Source organism: Zalophus californianus, chromosome 13 (assembly GCF_009762305.2).
Source record: "Zalophus californianus isolate mZalCal1 chromosome 13, mZalCal1.pri.v2, whole genome shotgun sequence".
Taxonomy (NCBI): domain Eukaryota; kingdom Metazoa; phylum Chordata; class Mammalia; order Carnivora; family Otariidae; genus Zalophus; species Zalophus californianus.
The window spans coordinates 92,890,991-92,910,371 of record NC_045607.1 but is presented as its reverse complement, the minus strand read 5'-3'; the positions used below and the strand labels follow the sequence as shown (position 1 = coordinate 92,910,371).

Below are 19,381 nucleotides of genomic sequence, written 5' to 3'. Positions count from 1 at the left end.
CTGGGAGGCGGGATCCGACGCTAACACACAAGTTCTGCGGCACACAACAGGCGGCGGTAACATTTCCTGTGCACACGCTGGGACGTCAGCACCGAGTCCAGGTGCCTCCTGCGGGGACGCATCGCGTGTCCCTCCTAAGCCTGGGGCACGTGCACAGACCAGCGCCCACAGCTGTGAGGCCCAGAAACTGGTTTCATGAAAGGACTCAGGGCCAGAGTAGGAGGGTCCAGCTCATGGGGCGAAGAGCATCCTGCGGAGTCTCGAGACTGCTCACTGCTGAGAGGCATGGAGCACAAACCGTCTGGCGGGAACATCGTCCAGGCCCGAGCTCACAGACTTAGAACGTGCTGGGCCCGCACAAGGACGGATGACCCGGTTCGGCTTGACTAAAGGTCCTTCACATGGGCCCCGACGGACTGCGTTTTCCCACCACGCACCTTCCCCCAGGCACCGCCAAAACCCGCCTCCCATCCAGGGCCCACTGACCACCCTTCCCTTTCAGATGAGAACGTGCCCTCTTTAGATATGCCAATTAACACTAGTTCTTAACCAGGCATGCACTGCTTTTTAATCTCCTGAAAGAGCTATTTAAAAATAGAGACGCTCCCCGTTTTGATTAAGTCACACCTGGGGCGGAGCCCTGAAACGCACCTTACTTCCACCACCTTCGCCTGGCTCTGAAAGAGGAGCTTCCCGAGCTCTGTGCTCACGCTCCCGCCTAGCTACTGCATGCGAGATTCAAGACCCAAAGTTCTCTGCCGGAAACCCGGCTGCCCTGTGGCTTCACCAATGTCCCCAGGCCATGAAGACAAAACCCACCTGCAGCCCGGGAAGTGACAGGGGCAAACACACAACCTGCCTGCAAACCTCAGCCTCAGGACAGACTCAGAGACACCAGAGATGCTCCCCCTGATAGAGTCTGGGCATAGACAGGCCCGATGGTGAGCACTTAGTTATGTACCTGCTGGACTTTTAACCAGAGAGTTTTTCTGAGCTTTCTCTCAATCCATATTTTCCCCTACCGACCTAACCACCTCAGAGTGAAAAGGTGGAGTGACCTGGGCTTGAGCTCAGCCCACCACCTACACACACCATGGCTTCTCTCTCTGTGCCTCAGTTTATGCCATCTGTAAAATGGGAATATCCGTGGCATCCTGGAGCAGGCTCTACCAGCTAATGAGAGACAATTATTACATTTGCAGGAATTTTATGAGCTGGGCTTTAAAAGCAGCTGCTGTGAAAAACTAACTTATGTAAATTTGCAATTAAATAAATTACATTTCAAAAACAAAAAAACAATACTCAAAACTCATCACTTTCTAGCTGTCTCTGCTGCATTAACGGTCGTCTGTGCTGTTCTGGCCACGCGTGTCTACTGCACCTGGGCACCAGGTGGGGACCCGTGCAATGATGGTGCTGCTGCACGTCTTCAGGGATGTCACATTAGAGCTTGAAATCTGCCAGGCGGAGTACACATACCACGGAAACTGGCAAACACCACAGATTTTGCCAGTAATCTTCTTACTCTGCCCCCCCCAAGAGCTGCTGGTTAAATCTACCAGCACAGCAGTGGGACGTCTGTCCCAAATGTTGCCCCAGTGAAGTGAGTTCACGCCCCTAAAGGCTTAGTGGAGCTCGGGCCCTGTCTCACGTGTCTGTTCTCATCACTGTCTGTAGGTTTTGGCCCCTGGGGTGCAATGGGGTGCTGACTTGGGTCGGCCCGTGACAGCCAACTGTCCTGCCAAGCGCATGGCCGGGGGACCCTAACGGGGCCCTGATGGGTGGGGTGTGACTGAAGGTGCCACGTGGGGAGAAGACACAGGGGACAGTACCTTTCTCTTCCTGAAGGCTCCCTTGGCGCCAGGGACGGCTTCACACACACGGCTGATGGCTTCCCTTAAGGAGGCAGGAAGAGAGATCCATTTGTCACATTAATCAGGATTCTGCAACCCAGAGACCACATGTGCACATCCCCAGGGAAAACATCTGCTGTGCATTCAGTGTAGACAGCAGTCCCCCCGCCCCGCAGGGTTCACCCAGTTCCCTTTGAACAAACAGGTCATCGTGAACCTCTGACGGGCAGCACCCTGGCTCTTCCTGGTGCTACGGACGCATCCTGACCATGTGACAGGTATCGATGCCACGCCCCTCTGCTGTATGTTTGGTTAGGACGCCATCTAATAAACCAATACCCAGACTTGTGGCCTCCTGGTGTTCCCTTCAAGGTCACGGTCCTGGCACAGGCCCTGACCGGATCAAGTACTGCTACAGGTCAGCATCCTTCCAAAGTGGGTCAGAAGGTTATCAAAAGAAATTTGGTCCTCTGAGTGTTATTCTCAGCTTCTGCAGTTGGTAAGCGTCATCAAAGCAAGAGGGCTCCGAGGGAGGGGAGGCACTCCAGCAGGACACAGCTGAGCCAGACGTGAGGTCTGTGCAGGGCAGCTCCCCGAGGCGCGCGTTTACTGAGCGGCTACTATGTGCTGGGCGCTGCCCTGAGGAATGGAGGCAAGGAGACCCCTCGGTATAGGGGGTGTGACAGGAGGTCCGGCTGCAGAGGGGCCCCAGGGCAGGAGACCCCGGGAGGGTGGGGAACGTGGGGAACGTGGGGGCCGGAGCACACGGAGGCTGCTCTGGTCCAGATGCTGGAGGCAGGGGGTGGGGAGGACGTGGCTGGCGGCAGGTGCCTGGAAGCAAACAGATCACTCTGTGAGCTGGCCTCGGTGGGAAGTGACAGGGACGGGCCAGAGGTGGTTCTGAAGTCAGGAGCCCCGGAAGGAGCTGGGCGAACATGAATATCTCACCTCGCTCATGGGGAAAGGACAAAATAGTAAGAGGACACAGAAAGAAAGAAACAGGGATCTGGACACGCCAAATGACAAGCAGCACAATGGTCCTCAGAAACATTCTGCAAGCTTTCTACGCTAAGTACTTCTTGAAATTATTTTCTATCACCTAGAAAAATAATTGCCACCACAAGACAATGGTTTTGAGAGAAATTTGTCCTTGTGAAATGAGGTAAGGGACTATTCAGGTAAGCCTCATCTTTGCTGCTGAATTCACCACAGGGAGTGGGGAAAGACTGTTCTAGAAGTTCAGATGCCATGAAGACTATAGACTGATTCACCGTGACTCAGAAAAAGTTCATTTGAAAGGAATGAGTGTGTTTGATGTTTATGCTTAGTCATTTATTGTATAATAATGTTCCAACTGTGGTTCTATCAAAATGATTACCCAAGTACCTTCTAAAAGCAAATTCCTATTGAAGAAGGTCAAGCTGTCTCTTTAGAGAACTATATAAACCTCAGCATCTATATTTTATCTGTTTAATTAAAAAAAAAAGTTCAGTGCATCTCTGCACTGTGCTTGTTATATCAAGTGACAGATTAGGCTGAGCAAAGCCAGCCAAGTCTCTGATGGTCCCAGCAGGCCAGAAAGATATCACCCAGCAGGAAGCTTCCCATAAGTCTCTCCTTAAAATATCCATAATAAGCTTCGGATCTCTTTCCCGATCCGCCAATATGGACAATGAGAAAAAGAAATCAGCCTTGGGTGACAGTTTCCCAAGAGGATAACTGTCAAGTGTCTAACTTGTATGACTTCCGTGTCTGAGTTGGTGGGCCACGAAGCTTGGGCCACAGGCCTCCCTCCGGCCTGTGTGCAGTTCATGGGAATCACCCGTGGACATTAGAATGGGTTGGGGACAGGCAGTGCAAATAATAAACCCATCTGTCAAGCAAGTCCTCCCACTGAGAGTCAGCCAGCATCCCAGGGCGCATTCAGAGACTCAGTCTTTTGTCCTTAAGATTTGCAAATGTCAGAAATTCCAGAAATTTCTCAGAACTTGAGCACCCAATTAAGTCCAAAGGATCCCCTTGTGAGCTTTAGAATCCCCCAACATGGTTGCAAATCAGGCTGCTCTTGGGAAAAATGTCCTCTCTCCATCACCGGCACATACTTGCTTCTGATGCTCATGTGCTAACCTGTGTGCATGCGAATGGTCTCTGTGCCCAGGCTGATGGCATCTGTTTCCACTTGAAATAGGGTTGTGATGCAATGTAGTAACTGCTACCCTCAGATTGCCTGCTAACTCCATGGTCTAACTGCAGAGGTCACGATTCTCCTCGTCCCTCCTTATTGTCTAGCACAGTGCATTTGCGTGAGTGGTCCTATCTCAATATGTTCAGTTAGCAATAGTTACTTAGCTTTGTGTAATTCCACTGAATCCTGGTTTGAGTCTCAGGTGGCAGTAACAGGTGGTTCCCCCGTCACTAATAACAGAGATTACACCTCAACCACCTGTTCAGCATGACCCCACCTCAGTGAGCCAAGCCATGACCTCGGAGCTCAGCTAACAGGCATCTCTGGGACCTGTGCAATCACCCAAAAGTAACTGATGCCTCCCTTTGTCATGGTCCCACAACCTCCCCTCATTTAGCATGAAGTTCTCATGAGAGCCAGCACCGCCCCCCTTATTTCATAACTGCTGCACGGAGTGTAACAGGATTTGAGAACTGGGTCCTTTGGACTCATAGAGCACCACCTTTGTTCCCATTCATCCATCTGGTGCTGCCTACTCCCCCCACCACACACACATTTTACAGAATAAAATCATAAATATATAGGTGTCCCAAATGGTGATTTTGCCATCATGGGTTCGTATTCTAGCAGATGGAGGGTCATCAAACACATGTGATGGCAAAGTGCTATCCATTCCATGAAGAAACAAAAGGGAGAGATAAACATGGTGAAGGGGAGCAGAACACACCACCTACACAGACCGTGCAGGCCACACAGGCCATGCTGGCATTGGGATTATTCTGAGCTGAAGGCGGCCGAGAAGCAGCAGGTTAAAATGTTAAAAGATACCAACAAAGAGTTCACAAGAAATAGCTCTGCTCTTCCCCCCATTTGCCTAAAAGCAGGACATAAATTTGTAGAGACAGCCCCATTCCCCTGTCTGTGGAAAGGATGGAGGTGAATCACCAGGCAGCCCCGCCCCTGCAGCCCCTACAGCCCCCCAACCCTGAGACCCAGTGCAGGAGCTGACACTGCAGCTAGCTCTCCCTGTTCGTGGATTTCCCTGTGTACTTGCCTCCCCACAATCTGCCACCCCAGGAAACCCATAATTCTTTTCCTGGGCTTTGTCACTTCTGTCCGGATTTCTTTTTCTTTGTCAAGATGTGATATAAGCCCAAGTTCTAACCACTTCTTTGAGTTACTCATCACTGAGTTTCCCTGTGTGCATGTGTACTGCATGCACTGATCACTTGCCTTTCTCCTGTAAGTCTGCCTTTTGTCTGCAGGGCCTTAGCCAGAGAACACAGCAGGGCAGATTGAAGAGTGTTTTCCTCCCCTGGAGTGACAAATGCAGTAATTCATACCCAAGGGGGACAGAGTTACGTGAGTGGTGTTTCAGTGTCTGGGCAGCTATCCAGGAAAAAGAATCAAACTGGGTTTCTGTCTTGTGCCTTATATACAAATAAATCCTAAATGGATTGCAAGCCTAATTTCATCATAATGAAACCATAAAATACTTTAAAAAAAGAAGAAGAAGAAGAAAAGAAAAAAGCTGGGAGGAATTTTTTTTTTATTTATTTGAGTGGAAGGATGTTAAAAATCCAGAACATAAAAGAAAATACTGACACACTCAAGAGCATAAAAATAAGACTTTATGCAGAAGAAAAAAATGGTAACATTTCATACTCAAAAAGATAACTAATATAACTCAATAAGGAAAATATCAAAAGCCCAATGTAAAAATGTTAGAAGATACCAACAAAGAGTTCACAGAAAAAGAAATACAAGCGGCTCTTGAATGTATGAAAAGATTCTCGGCTTTACTCAAAATAAGAAGAATAAAGCCTGCGTTAAAATGCCACCTCACGGCCAAAGATCAGAGCTTGATGAGACATCGTAAGAAAGCCCTTCACATGGTGAGAAGCAGCACAGCACAGCCTTCGAGGGGCAGACTGGTGGCATCAAGCAAGACGGGCTGTGTGCAGACCCCTCAGTCCAACAGATCCACTTCTGGGCACGCACTCTCTAGCACGCTGGGAGACGGCCCAGGGACCTGTGTACCCCACCACTCACTGCAGCCAGCTTTTTAATAGGGTGGGAAGCCCTCCGTGGCTGTCATAAGAGCCAGCTCAATAAGTGATGGCACCTCCTCAAAGTGGACCGCCAACACCGTGCTGGTGATAGTGCCCTCTGCACTCACCCCCCTTCCTCCAAGCCAACTCTTGTTCCCACGAGCTGCCCCTGCAAATTTGCCCACACCGGCCATGGCCCCAAATGTGGTGGGCAACCTGCTTGCATGCATCTGCCCCCAGCAGACGCTTTGATCCCTTGCCACACTCCCTTTCCTTGACCCCACGCTGCTCTGACATCCTTGCCCTCCTGGTGTTCTTTGCCATTGTCTTGCCTTCTCTGGGACTCAGCCGCAGGGCTCTATCCTGCCCACCTCCTCTTTGTCCTCTGTGCAATTCGGACGAGCGGATGAGCAGGGGACAACCCGAGAACCAGCTCACTGCACCCAACTCCTGTCTCGGTGCACATGGGGGGGCCCCCCTCCCTGGCTCTGGATGAAACCCCAGACACACTCCATCTCTAACCCACCCATTTTCAGCCAAGAAAATGTCCCCAGGCACTTATAAGTCACTCCATTTTCCTAGTTCCAGTAATAAAGATGTCCAGCCCAGGTAACAGTAAATACCCTGAACATCACTTAAAACTAGGGCCATCCTCCCCCGCTTAGAGCTGCCTGGGGCCGAGACTGAAGAAAGCAAAGGACAGCGGGTGCCTCCCTGTAGCTTCTGACAACATGGCTGGGTCGGGACACATGCAGAGAGGAGGTCGGGAGCATGCAGCAACCCCACCAGCCCCGGGACTGGGCCCCCCACCAGGGCTAAGGGTTGCATCTGGCTCCTTGCTCCTTTGGAGGCTCCTCTCCCCAGAAATATCTGGGTGCCTATGCTGTGAAATGGATGGTGTTGGTCCTTCATCTGTGCACACATCTGTCCTCTGCAGCATCCACACGCATGGGGCAGCTGTAGCCCTCTTGCCACCGTGGATCCAGTGGGCTCAGGGCCCACACGAGGTGCCCCCTGCCTCCAGCCCCGGGCCTGGTCGTCAACAGGAGGCTGTCAGCAACAGCCACTCCTGGAATGGAGACCAACAGTGCACCGGGCGCCCCTCCCTCTGTCTGAAGCAAGAAGGAACCACCCCGTCCCTCCCCACTGCAGGGACGGGGGAGATCACAGGGCTCTCACCAAAGAAACAAGCTCCATAGTCCCCCCCTCATCCTGTGATTCCTCCCAGCTGGGTGCTGGGCAAATAGCAGCAAACTACAGCTCCACTCCATCTGGTCTTCCCAAGCCCTATCCAGTGGCCTTTGCCTGTCAGGACTGCTGGAGCTAAGCCCCCAGGGCCTCTGTGGTGCCCTCCACCCACTCCTGCCCTAAGGGGTCTTACTGTCTCTGCTCTGAATGCATCATTAGTCTTTATCTCAAGCCCCCACATCTCCTCCAGGGCTAGGATTTTGGAGACAATTCCCACACCCAACTGACAGCTCCACCCCATTGTCTCAAATCTTCTCAGACATCCTTCAAACCAAGCCTTGCCTGGCCCCACCATGGGCTTTCCGCCCCTAATCTTCCCATGGGGGAAAATGGCACCGGCCTCCACAGGGTCACCCCCACCCCACACCTAGAAGCTGTCCTTGATCCCCCATGGCCACCCCCACGCCAAACCCATCCCCCGCCCTGACCACCGAGGAAAAGTGTGCAAGACAGTGTGTTTTTAGGAAACCTGTGGAGGAGACCAGTGATACGTGGAATGGTCCGGAGAAGACGATGGCTGTTGTTGGACGTTGGGCACTGGTAACTACTGGATAGCAGTCCTGTCTTTCGGAGAAACTAGAGGCCAAGGACGCCCGTCAGCAAACAGGCCTCGTGCAAAGGGGGCTAGAGACCAAAGGGAGGAAGAAGGAGATGTCATGAGACAATACAAACTGGATCTGGGTCCAGAGAGGAGCGTGGCTTGTGGTGGGCGTGGGAGGTGTGGCCGCACAGTGTGGGCTGGATTTGCAGAGCCGTGGGCAGAGGGTCCAGACCTGGGGGTGGCTGAGGAGGGACATACCACAGAGGCCCTCCGCACAGGCTGACAAGATAGACGTGGAGCTGAATGGACATCAGTCGCCATGTGCAGGACCAGGAGGTTGCAAGAAGGGGGCAGGGAAGCCAGCCAGACATCGGTGGCAGAAGTGGCGAAGCCGACCATCGGGGAGGAAACATGCAGGTGCCTGGCCGTGGCGAGTGACGCCCCACGTGTTCGTGTCATGGGACTGCCTCTCTCCCTTCCCAAGGACACATGAAAGCTGGTCAGCATGTCCGCCCCAAAGCCACAAGACACCGGTGGGTGATGTCGCAGAGCCAGACACCCAGCCACACGGCGAGGACAGAGCCAGGAGCCTGCCCTCCCCTGCCGGGGTCAAGGGGTAGAGCAACTGGCTCTCGCTCAGTGCCATCCACAGGCAAAGTGAGACACATTCCCTGGCGCCTGGCGCCCAAACATCCAAATATAACTGAACCATCGGGCACACGCAGAGTCACACAGTAATCTTGGCCGTCAAAAGCACTTCAGACTTAATTTCTAAAAAGGAATTTCACTGGAACCGGTTGAAACTGCCTAAATCTTCCCAACGATTAGTATGTCGCAAGTGTAAGCGGTGCCGTGCGTTTGAAGATCTGTGCAGCTCTCGGGAAGTCAGTGGGGTGCCAAAGCGACCTCGCTGATGGCTCGTAACTTCCTGGACTCGCCCCTCCATCATGATCCCTACGTTCTCAGCGTTTGTGGTCCGCCCCCCGCACACACACACACAGTAGGTGCAAATAAATACTGGCTGATGACTACCAGACACAGGCAAACACAACAGATCCTGTAAGTCCCCATAAAAACCCCACAGGAAACTAGGAACGAGGACCCTTACCCAGGCAGACCGGTATCCCACAAAATGAAAGATGAACCCCCGGGGAAGGATGAGAAGGTATGGACCCACGAGTAAAGCCCACCTGCGGTACTACTGAAGCCAATATTCCGTTCGGTTAGAAGAACTAAGGTTAAAGTTCACTCGAGGTCACAGGGAAGTCGCAGACGTCTTCGACAGATGTGGGGCTTGCTTTAGTCTTACCAACGTTTTCCCTGAATCTTCTTTTCCCATTTAAAATTCTCAGCATTGGGTTAGAAAAAGTCTTCCACTTCCAACCCAACTGCTTTGCGACTTTGCTGATGAGCCAAATCCAAGCGAGAGAAGCCCACCTTGGCTGCTCTTTTAAGCAGACGTGACTTTATAAAGGAGTCACATCCTCAGGGGGCTGGATAGGCCCGCAGTGCTGCCCTGCAGGTCACACCGGGTGTGACGGCCGCTCGACCAGAGACAAATCCACAGACCCATGGAAACCCAGCCATAATGCCACCCCCCACCACCAGATTTTAGGAGCCACTTACCTGCTTAGAGAGATGCATCTTCTGAGATCAAATCTCACAAATGGAAACTAATTCCACTGAAATCTGCTTCCGGCTAGGAATGAGCAGGAATACCGGCGATGCAAGCGAACCTGACCCCAAAGTCTCTGGCCCTTTGGATACACACCCCAATAACAGCAGGGCACACCCTGTCAGGCCCTGTTCCCCATGCGTGCGACCTACGGCCTCATTGAATCCACACACACCTGGAAGGTAGAGCCATTCATGCTGGTGTCACAGTTGGGGAAATGGAGGCAGGAGAGCTAAGCCATACTGCCTAGAGCACGCAATCAGCGAGCGCCTGTCCCTCAGAGCCCGGGGAGTGGGGCACTGAGACCAGGAACCCACAAAGCCCGGCTGTGTGGGAGGTGCACAGACATGGTCCTTCTTCCGAATCCCAGCCCGTGGGCCTCCAGGACCAAGCTGCTCCCCAGGAAGGCCACGCACAACAGACTTAGAATCCCGGGGTCCTCACAGAATCATGAGAGCTTCAACACCCTAGAGGCCATTACAATCTACCAGGAGCTTGGGGTATGGGGACCAGAAACCAGCATCTGTCCTGGGGGATAAAGAAACCACGTGAATCTGTGCTCAGTGGCAAAAGGAGCAGGCCACGGATACGCCCTGCGAAGCTCGAGGCAGGCCTCCATCCCAGTGCCCCGTGCCGCTGCTCCACCAAACACTGGCCTCCTCTCAGCCTCCAATGTTCCTGTGTCTGTAAAACGGTGGCTCCGTCATCACCCGGCCGTGCCTGCCCTGACCCACTCGCTAGAGCACAGGAGACAGAGGGCCACCCCCATGAAGTCCTCCCCTTGAGGTCCTGCAGCTGGGAGGGTGCAGGTCTGAGGGCCACAGCTAAAGCCGGGCTCAGGCAACGGGAGGATGCCGAATGCAGCCCTGTTCAGCAGTCACGTGCCACTCAGCCCTGGCCTCTGGGGTCATTTTCTGTATATTATGAAGTTTGGACATCTTAAAAAACCTTCCTGGCTGGGGAGAGATGTCCCTCCTGGGCTGGCCGATTCTCAGCCAAGGGCCCTGCCCCGAGCACACCTGTGATGTGCAAACCAACCCACCGAGAGCCAGACCTCCTCTGTCTGGCCCGTCCGTGCACCCAGAATGCAACATTCCTCTTCTCGAATGGTCTGGGGGCCAGAGGCCAGGCAACTAGGGACACTGCATAGCTCGCTCTGAGCCCACTGAGATTATTCACGCTGGCCAGCTGTATGCCGGTCACCCTGCCCTGCCCTTCCCATGGAAACTGTCCCGACGCATGGACGCCTCCTCAGGATCTGTATTTTCTTCCGACTTCTGAAGCTAAGAGGTCCTTGATCAAGGCACCAAACTGGTCCCACCTGCTGACTTCCATTAAGAGAAGGTTTGAAGGACCAGGTGTGAGAAGCCGCCAGGCAGCAAGCTGGGGTGGAGAGGGGCTGGGGGCCTGTGGGCGGGCCGGTGCCTCTCGCTCAGCTCTGATCGGCTTCCCACGAGGCTTTCCCAGGGACATAAGCCCACGGAAGGTTAACACAGAACCCACTTCCCGAAGACACACACTCACTTTCCAAAACAGGGATGCATGGCTCCATCAACCCTCAAGGTTGTTAGCAATAGAAATGCCTCCCGAGTCCCTGCACCGTCCGTGCCGGCAAGGAAGAGACGTGTGTTTCTTCGCCAATAGCACCCCGTGTATCCCTGCACCCAAGGAGATTTACAGGCATAGGTTAGGGTGCAGGTGTGAATTCTGCCCCCGCCACCCCAGCCACATGAGATTATCCACGAGCCCACGGAGCGTCTTCACATTCACAGTGCCTGGCATGGGCCAAACACAGCATATGCCTGTCAATGTTGCCATCAGCAGTATTCACATCAAAGCTCCAAGGACGCACCTTCCTTCAGAACCAAGAGAGGAGCTTGAACTGATGGAGGCACATGAACTGATCCTAAAATTGATTATACGGTTGACCCCTGGAGTTGCGCAGGCTCACTCGTGTGTGGATTTTTTTTAAATAAATATGGCACAGTCCCATAAATGTATCCTCTCTTCCTTATGATCTTCCCAGTGACATTTCGTCTTCTCTAACTCGCTTTATTCTAAGAATATAGTATGTGATATATATAACATATAAAATATGTGCTAATTGACTGTTTATGTTTTTGGTAAAGCTTCCAATCAACAGGCTATTAGCAGTTATGTTTTTGAGAAATCAAGAGTTGTACATGGATTTTTGACTGTGTGGGGGATCCGTGCCCCAATCCCCCCGTGTTGTTCAAGGTCAACTGTCTATACATAATCACATACATGTGCACATGTACACGTGTAGACAGAGCATCAGAGACAGAGAGAGAAGGAGACAACTGTAAAGTCCCGGCAGCCAATTCTGGCTCCAAACACGACGCACGTTCACGTTGACCATAATCTGATTCATTTGCAGACATATGGTCCCTAGAAACATATGGTCTCTAGAAAACTACAAGAAAATAAGTAGACCCGTGTGTAAGCATATGAGCTACTGAAGCGTCCACTCTTGGATTTGTACTAACATCTTATCCTTAGTCTCACGCGCTGAGACGACATGGAGGGTGGGTGGGGTGGCGGGTCCCCTCCGGCACCGTGGGTCTGCTGTGCACGCGCATGCCCCTTCACGCACACAGACACACGTGTATCCAGTGGCTCCATTCTTGCCTGAGCTGCACAATTCCGCGGGAAGTTAATAATGCAACCAGAAACTAATTTTCCTGTTTTCCAGTTGAGGAGACTTGGACCCACATAATAGTAACGGGGTTGTCAGCACAGCCAGTGCCAGAGGCTCTTTCCCCAAAGGAAGGAAATCGTGTTTCCCTGAGTCCTGAGGGAAAAGACCTCCTCACTTGGGCACAATGTCCCCACCCTGGCCCTTCATGTCCGGAGGACCGTGTGCAGATACTCTGACACGGAGCAGAACAAAACACTCCCGACAGCAAATGGCACTCATGCCTCGTGGAAACTTGGGGTCCCGGCCAGCTCCCCACTCAGGGCAACTGGAGGTCGGGGGGGGCCCTGGAGTGTGGAGCCAGGCCACACCCCATACTCCTGCCTCTTCTGGGGGTGCTCCCTGTCACCACGTTATTAACAACGACAACCACAGGTTATCATACACACTAACTGTGGAAGACAAGAGACGTGAGATTTAAAAAACCGCAGAACAAAGTCCTAGGCATAGGCACTGGGCGCAATGGGATTGTCTTCAAAACTGCGTTTACTCTCAGGCGAAGAGCTGCAGGGCATCAGGCAAAGGACGATGGACGGGCAGAGCCGGCACCAAGGTGCGCATGACCGGGAGAACCGCAGACTTCAGGGTCAGGGGGGTCAGGGGCCCTGGGGGCGCGGCACAGGGCTCCTGGAAGCGCTCGCCCAAGTCCTGCGGGAAGCGGCCTGCAGGGAGAGAGCCCCCCTGCAAGGCAAGAAAGAAAAGGCTGGTCTGACCGTCCCTCATTGGACATGTTAATCGTACCCCTTGGGGCGCCTTGGGGGCTCAGTCGGTTAAAGGTCTGCCTTCAGCTCAGGTCATGATCTCAGGGTCCTGGGATCGAGCCCCGCATCAGGCTCCCTGCCCCGCGGGAGGCCTGCTTCTTCCTCTGCCCCTCCCCCTGCTTGTGCTCTCTCTCTCTCTCACGCTCTCTCAATTAAATAAATAAAATCTTTAAAAAAATTGTACCCCTCGTGTGGGCGGCCCGCACTCCTGGAGTATTTACTGAGACAAGCCTACCTCCCTCTCCTCCTCATTGCACAGTCTGCTCATCACAGACGGCTCTATCTGGAGAGGGGCGTCGGACGTTCTGTCCATACTTACCGGCTTCCACGAAGATGTGAGAACAGAGCCCTCTGACTGGGGAACAGGAGGGGCCCCAGCGAAGCACAGGAGTCACCGATCAGCCTTCGGAGAATGTGTCTGGCAGTCGCTGGGGGTAAAGGTGTCCTCGATCGAAAGGCAGCGCCAGGGGAGCATCTGGGGCCAGAGGGCAGTGTCCAGGCTCAATAAGACGGACTCCGCCGTGTAGGAGGGCAGCTCGCACACACACACACACACACACACACACACACACACACACACACACGTCATGAAGAGCCAGCACCCCGAGGGTGGGGAAGGCTGACCTCCGTCTTCATGCCCCTCATCAGCCTGAGCCACTACCCCTGAGATGTAGGAGCCATTCTTCCCATTTAGAAAAGAAAAGAGTAACTAAGATAAAAGGAATTAAGTTCAGAGAAGGCCTGTAAGTCTTCCCAGACCACACTGTATTAGAGGAGTCAAAATCTGGGACGCTGAGGGTGCTGTCGCAAACACACACCATCCTGTGACCACGTGTGAGGTGGCGGCGCCCGGCCCGGACGAGCCAGGCCAGCGAGGGCCTCGGATGCAGCATCTCACCCAGGCGACAAGATGCAGCTGAGCACAGACTCGTCCCCATCCATCTCGCTCTCCGCCTTCAGCCAAGACCACGGAGCCAGCACTGCCACGGGGTCGGCCGGGTCCTTCTCTCCGTGGGGCTGGAGTGTGTGCGGAGCAACCCAGACCCGCGGGCAGTGGGACCTGCGAGGAGAGGAGCCAGCCCCGCCCGTGGGCTCCGAGCTGATGAGAGACGGCGACACCAAACGAGTGGAGTCAGGAGGAGGGAGGACCACACAGCGGCGCCGGGAGCACCGAGAGAGGTTATGTTGTGGCAGAGACGCAGGGGAAAGCCGCGGGGACGTGTGTGAGGCCTTGGGGCGCAGAGAGAAGCAGGCAGGACGCTGTGCAGGAGCAGTGGGCGCTGACGGGGCGACGGCGCAAAGGGGGTCCCATGCGCGGGGAGGCCCAAAGCACGGCCACCGTGCCAGGCGAGGCGTGCCCGCCAGAAGCCGGCAGGAAGCAGTGCTCAAGGACGGAAGCGGGACCCAGACAAATGGAAACGCACGCCTCGGCCTGGACCTGAAGTCATGACTTCATGGAGCGAGAAGTCTCCCCACTACTGCCCTCCGCTAATCCCATCATAACTGTAAGCCTCAGGACAGCTTTTGCACGGACACGGCGAAGGATTCCTTTTAGCCGGCTGGGAAGCCCAGCAAGGGGCGGCGCGTCCCGCAGGGGCGGAAGCCCGGCCTCGGCACCACCGGGGTCGGAACCGCAGACCGTCAGCGGGCTGACGCGAGTCCAGAGGGATGGCCATGTGCCCGGGCGGAATCGAAGGCACGATACGGTGGCATTTCAACGCCACGGGGATTCCAGGCTGGGCCCACGGCCGTGTGATCGCACAGGGAACATCCAAATGTAAAAAGTAAAGGAAATAAAAGTATCAGATAGTCGGCATCATCCCGCCATGAGGGAGCTACTCAAGACAGGAGAACGGGCCTTGAATAAACGTGCTCTAATTTAAACCTTTAATCGTAATGCAGACGATTTCCAGCACACATCTGATGAGAGGAAGGACCCACGAGTTGATAAGGAAATAAAAGGAACCCAACAGAAAGCGGACAAGGGATGTCACCAGGGAGGTCATTACGGAGGAGATGAGACCGGCCGGTGAGTGCCAGGGAGGAGGTGCCAGACACCGAAAACAACAGCTGCAACAGCGTTTGACCATAAAACTGGTTACAACGCATGACATGAAGGCCCAGCGCCGCGGACTTGTGAAGAAGCGGCCGCTCGTGCTGGTGGGGACGTCAGCAGCGGCCATGGTGGGAGCCCTGCGGGACCCAGCGCCACACGCACGGGGACGGAGGCCCGCGGGTCCCCGCTGCGGAGCTCTGCCCGCGAAGCAACACGGGATGGGGCAGGCGACTGAGGGGCAGAGACTTCGGGATTCGGAGCTGCAACAAAATGAGTCAGACCCAAACCTCCTGACCTGCTCACGAAGAAGGACACCCAGGGAGTGATGGGTGTGGTGTTGTTAACAAAGGCGGGGGGGGGGGTCCCTGTGTGTGTGTGTGTTTGTGGGGTGTGTGTGTGACGTGTGTGTTTGTGGGGTCTGTGTGGGGGTATGCTTGTGTGTGTAAGTGGATGTGTTTGTGGGGTGTGTGTTTGTATGGATGCAAAAAGAGGTGGCTACTTGTCCCCTCACCTTGAGTGAGCATGTGGAATAGGGAGAGACTTTATCTTTCGTTCTGCACGTCTGCATCGTCCAACTTGTTGCAAGTTTTAATTACATTTTTAAAAAGGAAAAATATTTTTAAAATAGAACACGAGCCTCGTCCATATTGTCACACGCATCACTAAGTCATTCTGTTTTATTGCTGAGTGTACCACAGCTCGCACAGAGCAGAATGTGTTTGCCCCCAGCTCGGGTGCAGGTGAGCGTGCCGCGGGGGCGCTGACGTCCGTGGCGTGTGTCGTCGGGCGGGGCTGTACGTAAATGCACAGTTAGCTTGGTAAGAAACCGCGCAGCCGCGTCCCACCCACCCGCAGTCACACACACGACACGCGGGACCCCTCGAGGCGCTGAGCTGCATGAAGCCGGGGCGGCCGCAGACTGCCAACAGCACAAGGGAATTGGAGGGGAAGGGCGTGTTCTGTGTCTGCTTTGCTGTGGTGATTAGTGCCTATCTATACACAACTGCTCACACTCATCACAAGGCACACTTACGATGCTGGATTTTATTTGTGTAAATTGGACCTCAATGATGCCGGGGGGGGGGTGGTGGGCACTGTCATAAAAAAACTTTTAATGAGACAAGAAGCATAGCCTACCCTTTGCCCCGCAGTGCACCCGAGGGCCACGTCCAGGAGAAATTCGCGCACACGGTCCCCAGAAGATACACCAAGAGTGAGCGTGGCACTCTGTGGCCTCGCCCTCACTGGGCGCCCGAGCCGCAGAGAAGAACATGCTAGTGGGGCAGCCCGGAGCAGGAGTGAAGGTCGCATGCAAAAGGATGAGGGAGAGGGAAAAGGCAGGCCCCAGGGTACATGGCAACCCCCTGATTATGAGCAGTTCAAGGCGGGCCTGGGGGGCGTGGGGCGTGGGGCGCGTTCTGGGGCCGGGAACCATCTGAGTCCTGGGCTGGGTGACAGCTACCCAGTGTGTGCAGATGCCAGGGAGCCATACCCCTGAGATCTGTGCCCTCGGCCAGAAGCAATTCGTACCTCAGCAAGCTCATGTGTAAACACAAAACAAGCGTAGAAAGGACAAGAAAACCAGCCCACGGGATCGGGATGGGACCTGCTGTCCCGAGGAGCTTCTGAGGCTCCAGGAAAACGTGGGGAATGATTTGGGATCAGAAACGTGGAGGAGGGAGGGCTTGCTGGGCACATCCTCGGGGGGGCTGATGTGTATGGGAGCCCCTGACGTGGAGAGTCCCCGGGAAGCCCTGGGAGGGGGCGGGGAGGAGGAAGGGACCCAAGAGGCATTTCCAAGCAGAGCGCACAGCATTTTAGGCGATGACTCTGTGCCCGGCGAGGGGTGACGTCCTTGCCACGGGAGAGAGGACCGTAGAAGTCACAGTGAAGCCACAACCAACGCTTCCGGAGTATCGACCACGTGGTCCTGCTCTACCACCGTGAGGGTGTGAATCTTCTCATGTGGAAGGGGTCAGTGTGACCTCCATTTTGCAGGTGCGAACCTGAGACCTGCAGGTGGCCTGCCTGGGGCCTTACAGGTGGACGGGGGAGGGGTGTGTGTGGATCGACCTGCAGCATAAGCCCTGTGTGCGGTGGAAAGCTGCAGAGTTCAGACTGGGACTCCTGGCAGGCGAGTCACCTGCAAACACCCACCCCCTACAGCCCCAGGTGTGAACTCAGGTGCAGCGGGGCTCTAGATAAAACGGTGAATGCTATCCATGTGCAAATGATGATTTTGTTACAACCACAAGGAGACACCCCGTCACATCCATTAGAGGTATTTGCACACCCACGTTCAAAGCAGCCGAACAGTGGCAAGAGCCCAATTGTCCACTGACCAGAAGGATGGATAAACAAAACATGGTCCGTCCACACAGAGAAAACACTACTCATCCTTAGGAAGGAAGGAAATCCTGACCCTTGCTCCATCAAGGACAAACCTGGAGGATATTACGCTAAACAGAACAAGCCAGTCACAAAAAGACAAATACACTTGACCCTTGAGCAACCCAGGGGTTAGGATGCCAACCCCCACACAGTTGAGAATCTGTGTATAACTTCTGACTCCCCCCAAAACTTAACTGTTAACGGCCAACTGTGGACTCAAAGCCTTACCAGTAATGTAACAGTGGATGCACACGAATCTTGTAGGTCACATGTATTATCCACTGGCTTCTTAGAATAAAGTAGGCGAGGGAAAATAAAATGTCATTAAAATCATAAGGGAGAGGAAGTATGTTTACAGGACTGGACTGTATTCATCAAAAAAAAAAATCCACATCGATGCAAACCCGTGCAGTTCAAACCAATGTTCAAGGGTCAACCGTCCTGTGTGATCCCAGCTACACAGGGTCCCTGGAGTCATCAGGATCACGGGCCCAGAACATGGGTGGTGGACGCTGGAGACGGGTGGGGGAGGGGGTTGATCTGGAATGGGGACAGGGTTTTTAGTTCGGGAAGATGAGAAAGTTCTGCAGTTGGACAGTGGGGACGGCTGCACAACTGTGTGAACGTACTTAATGCCACTGAACTATAGACTTAAAAATGGTTAAAATGGTAAAATTTTAAAAAGTGGCAATTAAGTAGAAGCCAGCACAGAGTCGTTGCGGTCCAAGCCCAACGCCACACGCTGGGTGCCCGGGCCCGGCAGGAGGCCGACCACGGGGCCCGGACGGCCGACGGACATGAGAACAAATGTTAATCTTTCCTCCATTCTGGCCATGATTAAATCTTCAGTACTTCCTGTCAAATGCAACCCCGTGTTTTCCATGCACTCTCATGCCCTATAATGATAGAATTCTTGCCTGAGGCTCTAAATAATTGAGCTAAGGCCCTTTCAAACTTACACAATAATATGCTTCTGCGGGACATCCCTCAGCACATCCTGTGCTCTGCCGCTATTAAAAGGCTCTGTGGGCGTGTGGCCACACGTCAGAAAGCACTGCCTCAGATATAAACAAACCCCAGCTAAGAAATCATACATAACATATGTCTAGGCACGTACATTTCAGAGGACCGGGTTCTACTCCACCACATGAACTGATGTCGCATACGGACGAGAGTCACAGTCAGGTGAAAACAAGAATTTCACCGAGCATACAAAATGGGACATGCTAATAAGTGGGCATAAGAGACTCTTGCTTTCCGGAGAACCGGGGCACCATTAGTTGCTTGTGTCCTGGATTCGGGGAGCCAGGTGGAGACCGCAAGGCCAGCCCCATTCCTCCTACCCCTTAGAGGGGTCTGTGCTGGACTCCCCCCCACCCCGATGCGGAGGCTTGAGTTCCTCCCCATCACCAAGAAGTGAATCCACTGGACGGGGTAACCCGGAGATCACATGTCCACACAACACACAATTCAGTTACTCTGGGAGCCTGATGACTCATTAGTATCTGTCGGATCAAGGGAAGAGCGCAAAACTTTGCCTAAAGTGTGCTCGCGAAACGTGAAAGAAAACTGCCTCTTCTCTATTTTTCGTACTTTTGTTTTCTAACATTTCTCTGGTGGCTGCACACGATGTTTATCACGACACAGAATTGAGTTTGGGGGAATCCAGGTTAGTGGAGTGCAGTGGTTTTAACCCGAGGACACCGGGCAAAGCCTGAAGACTCTCGGTCGTCACAACGTCGGGAGCACATCTAGCGGGTGGAGGTCGGTGGGGAGAGTTGCTGAATGTCCTAAAATGTATGGGAGAGCCCCCACAACAGAGCACGACCCAGCCCCAAATGTCAGTGATGCCGAGGCCAAGGAGCCCCGGCGTGGAGCGCAGTTTTCATCTCTTGTCCAGGGCC

At 53.8% G+C, this 19,381-nt stretch overlaps 1 protein-coding gene across 2 annotated transcripts in view; it reads right to left on the bottom strand.

Moving 5' to 3' along the window:
• The window catches only part of SHC3 (SHC adaptor protein 3), a 93,368-nt gene that overhangs the window by 33,531 nt on the left and 40,456 nt on the right, over positions 1 to 19,381 (bottom strand). For both annotated transcript variants that reach the window (XM_027616769.1, XM_027616768.1), the window contains exon 3: positions 1,833 to 1,896. In XM_027616769.1, coding sequence (XP_027472570.1) covers positions 1,833 to 1,896 — 64 coding nt within the window. The remainder of the gene's footprint in view (positions 1 to 1,832; positions 1,897 to 19,381) is intronic.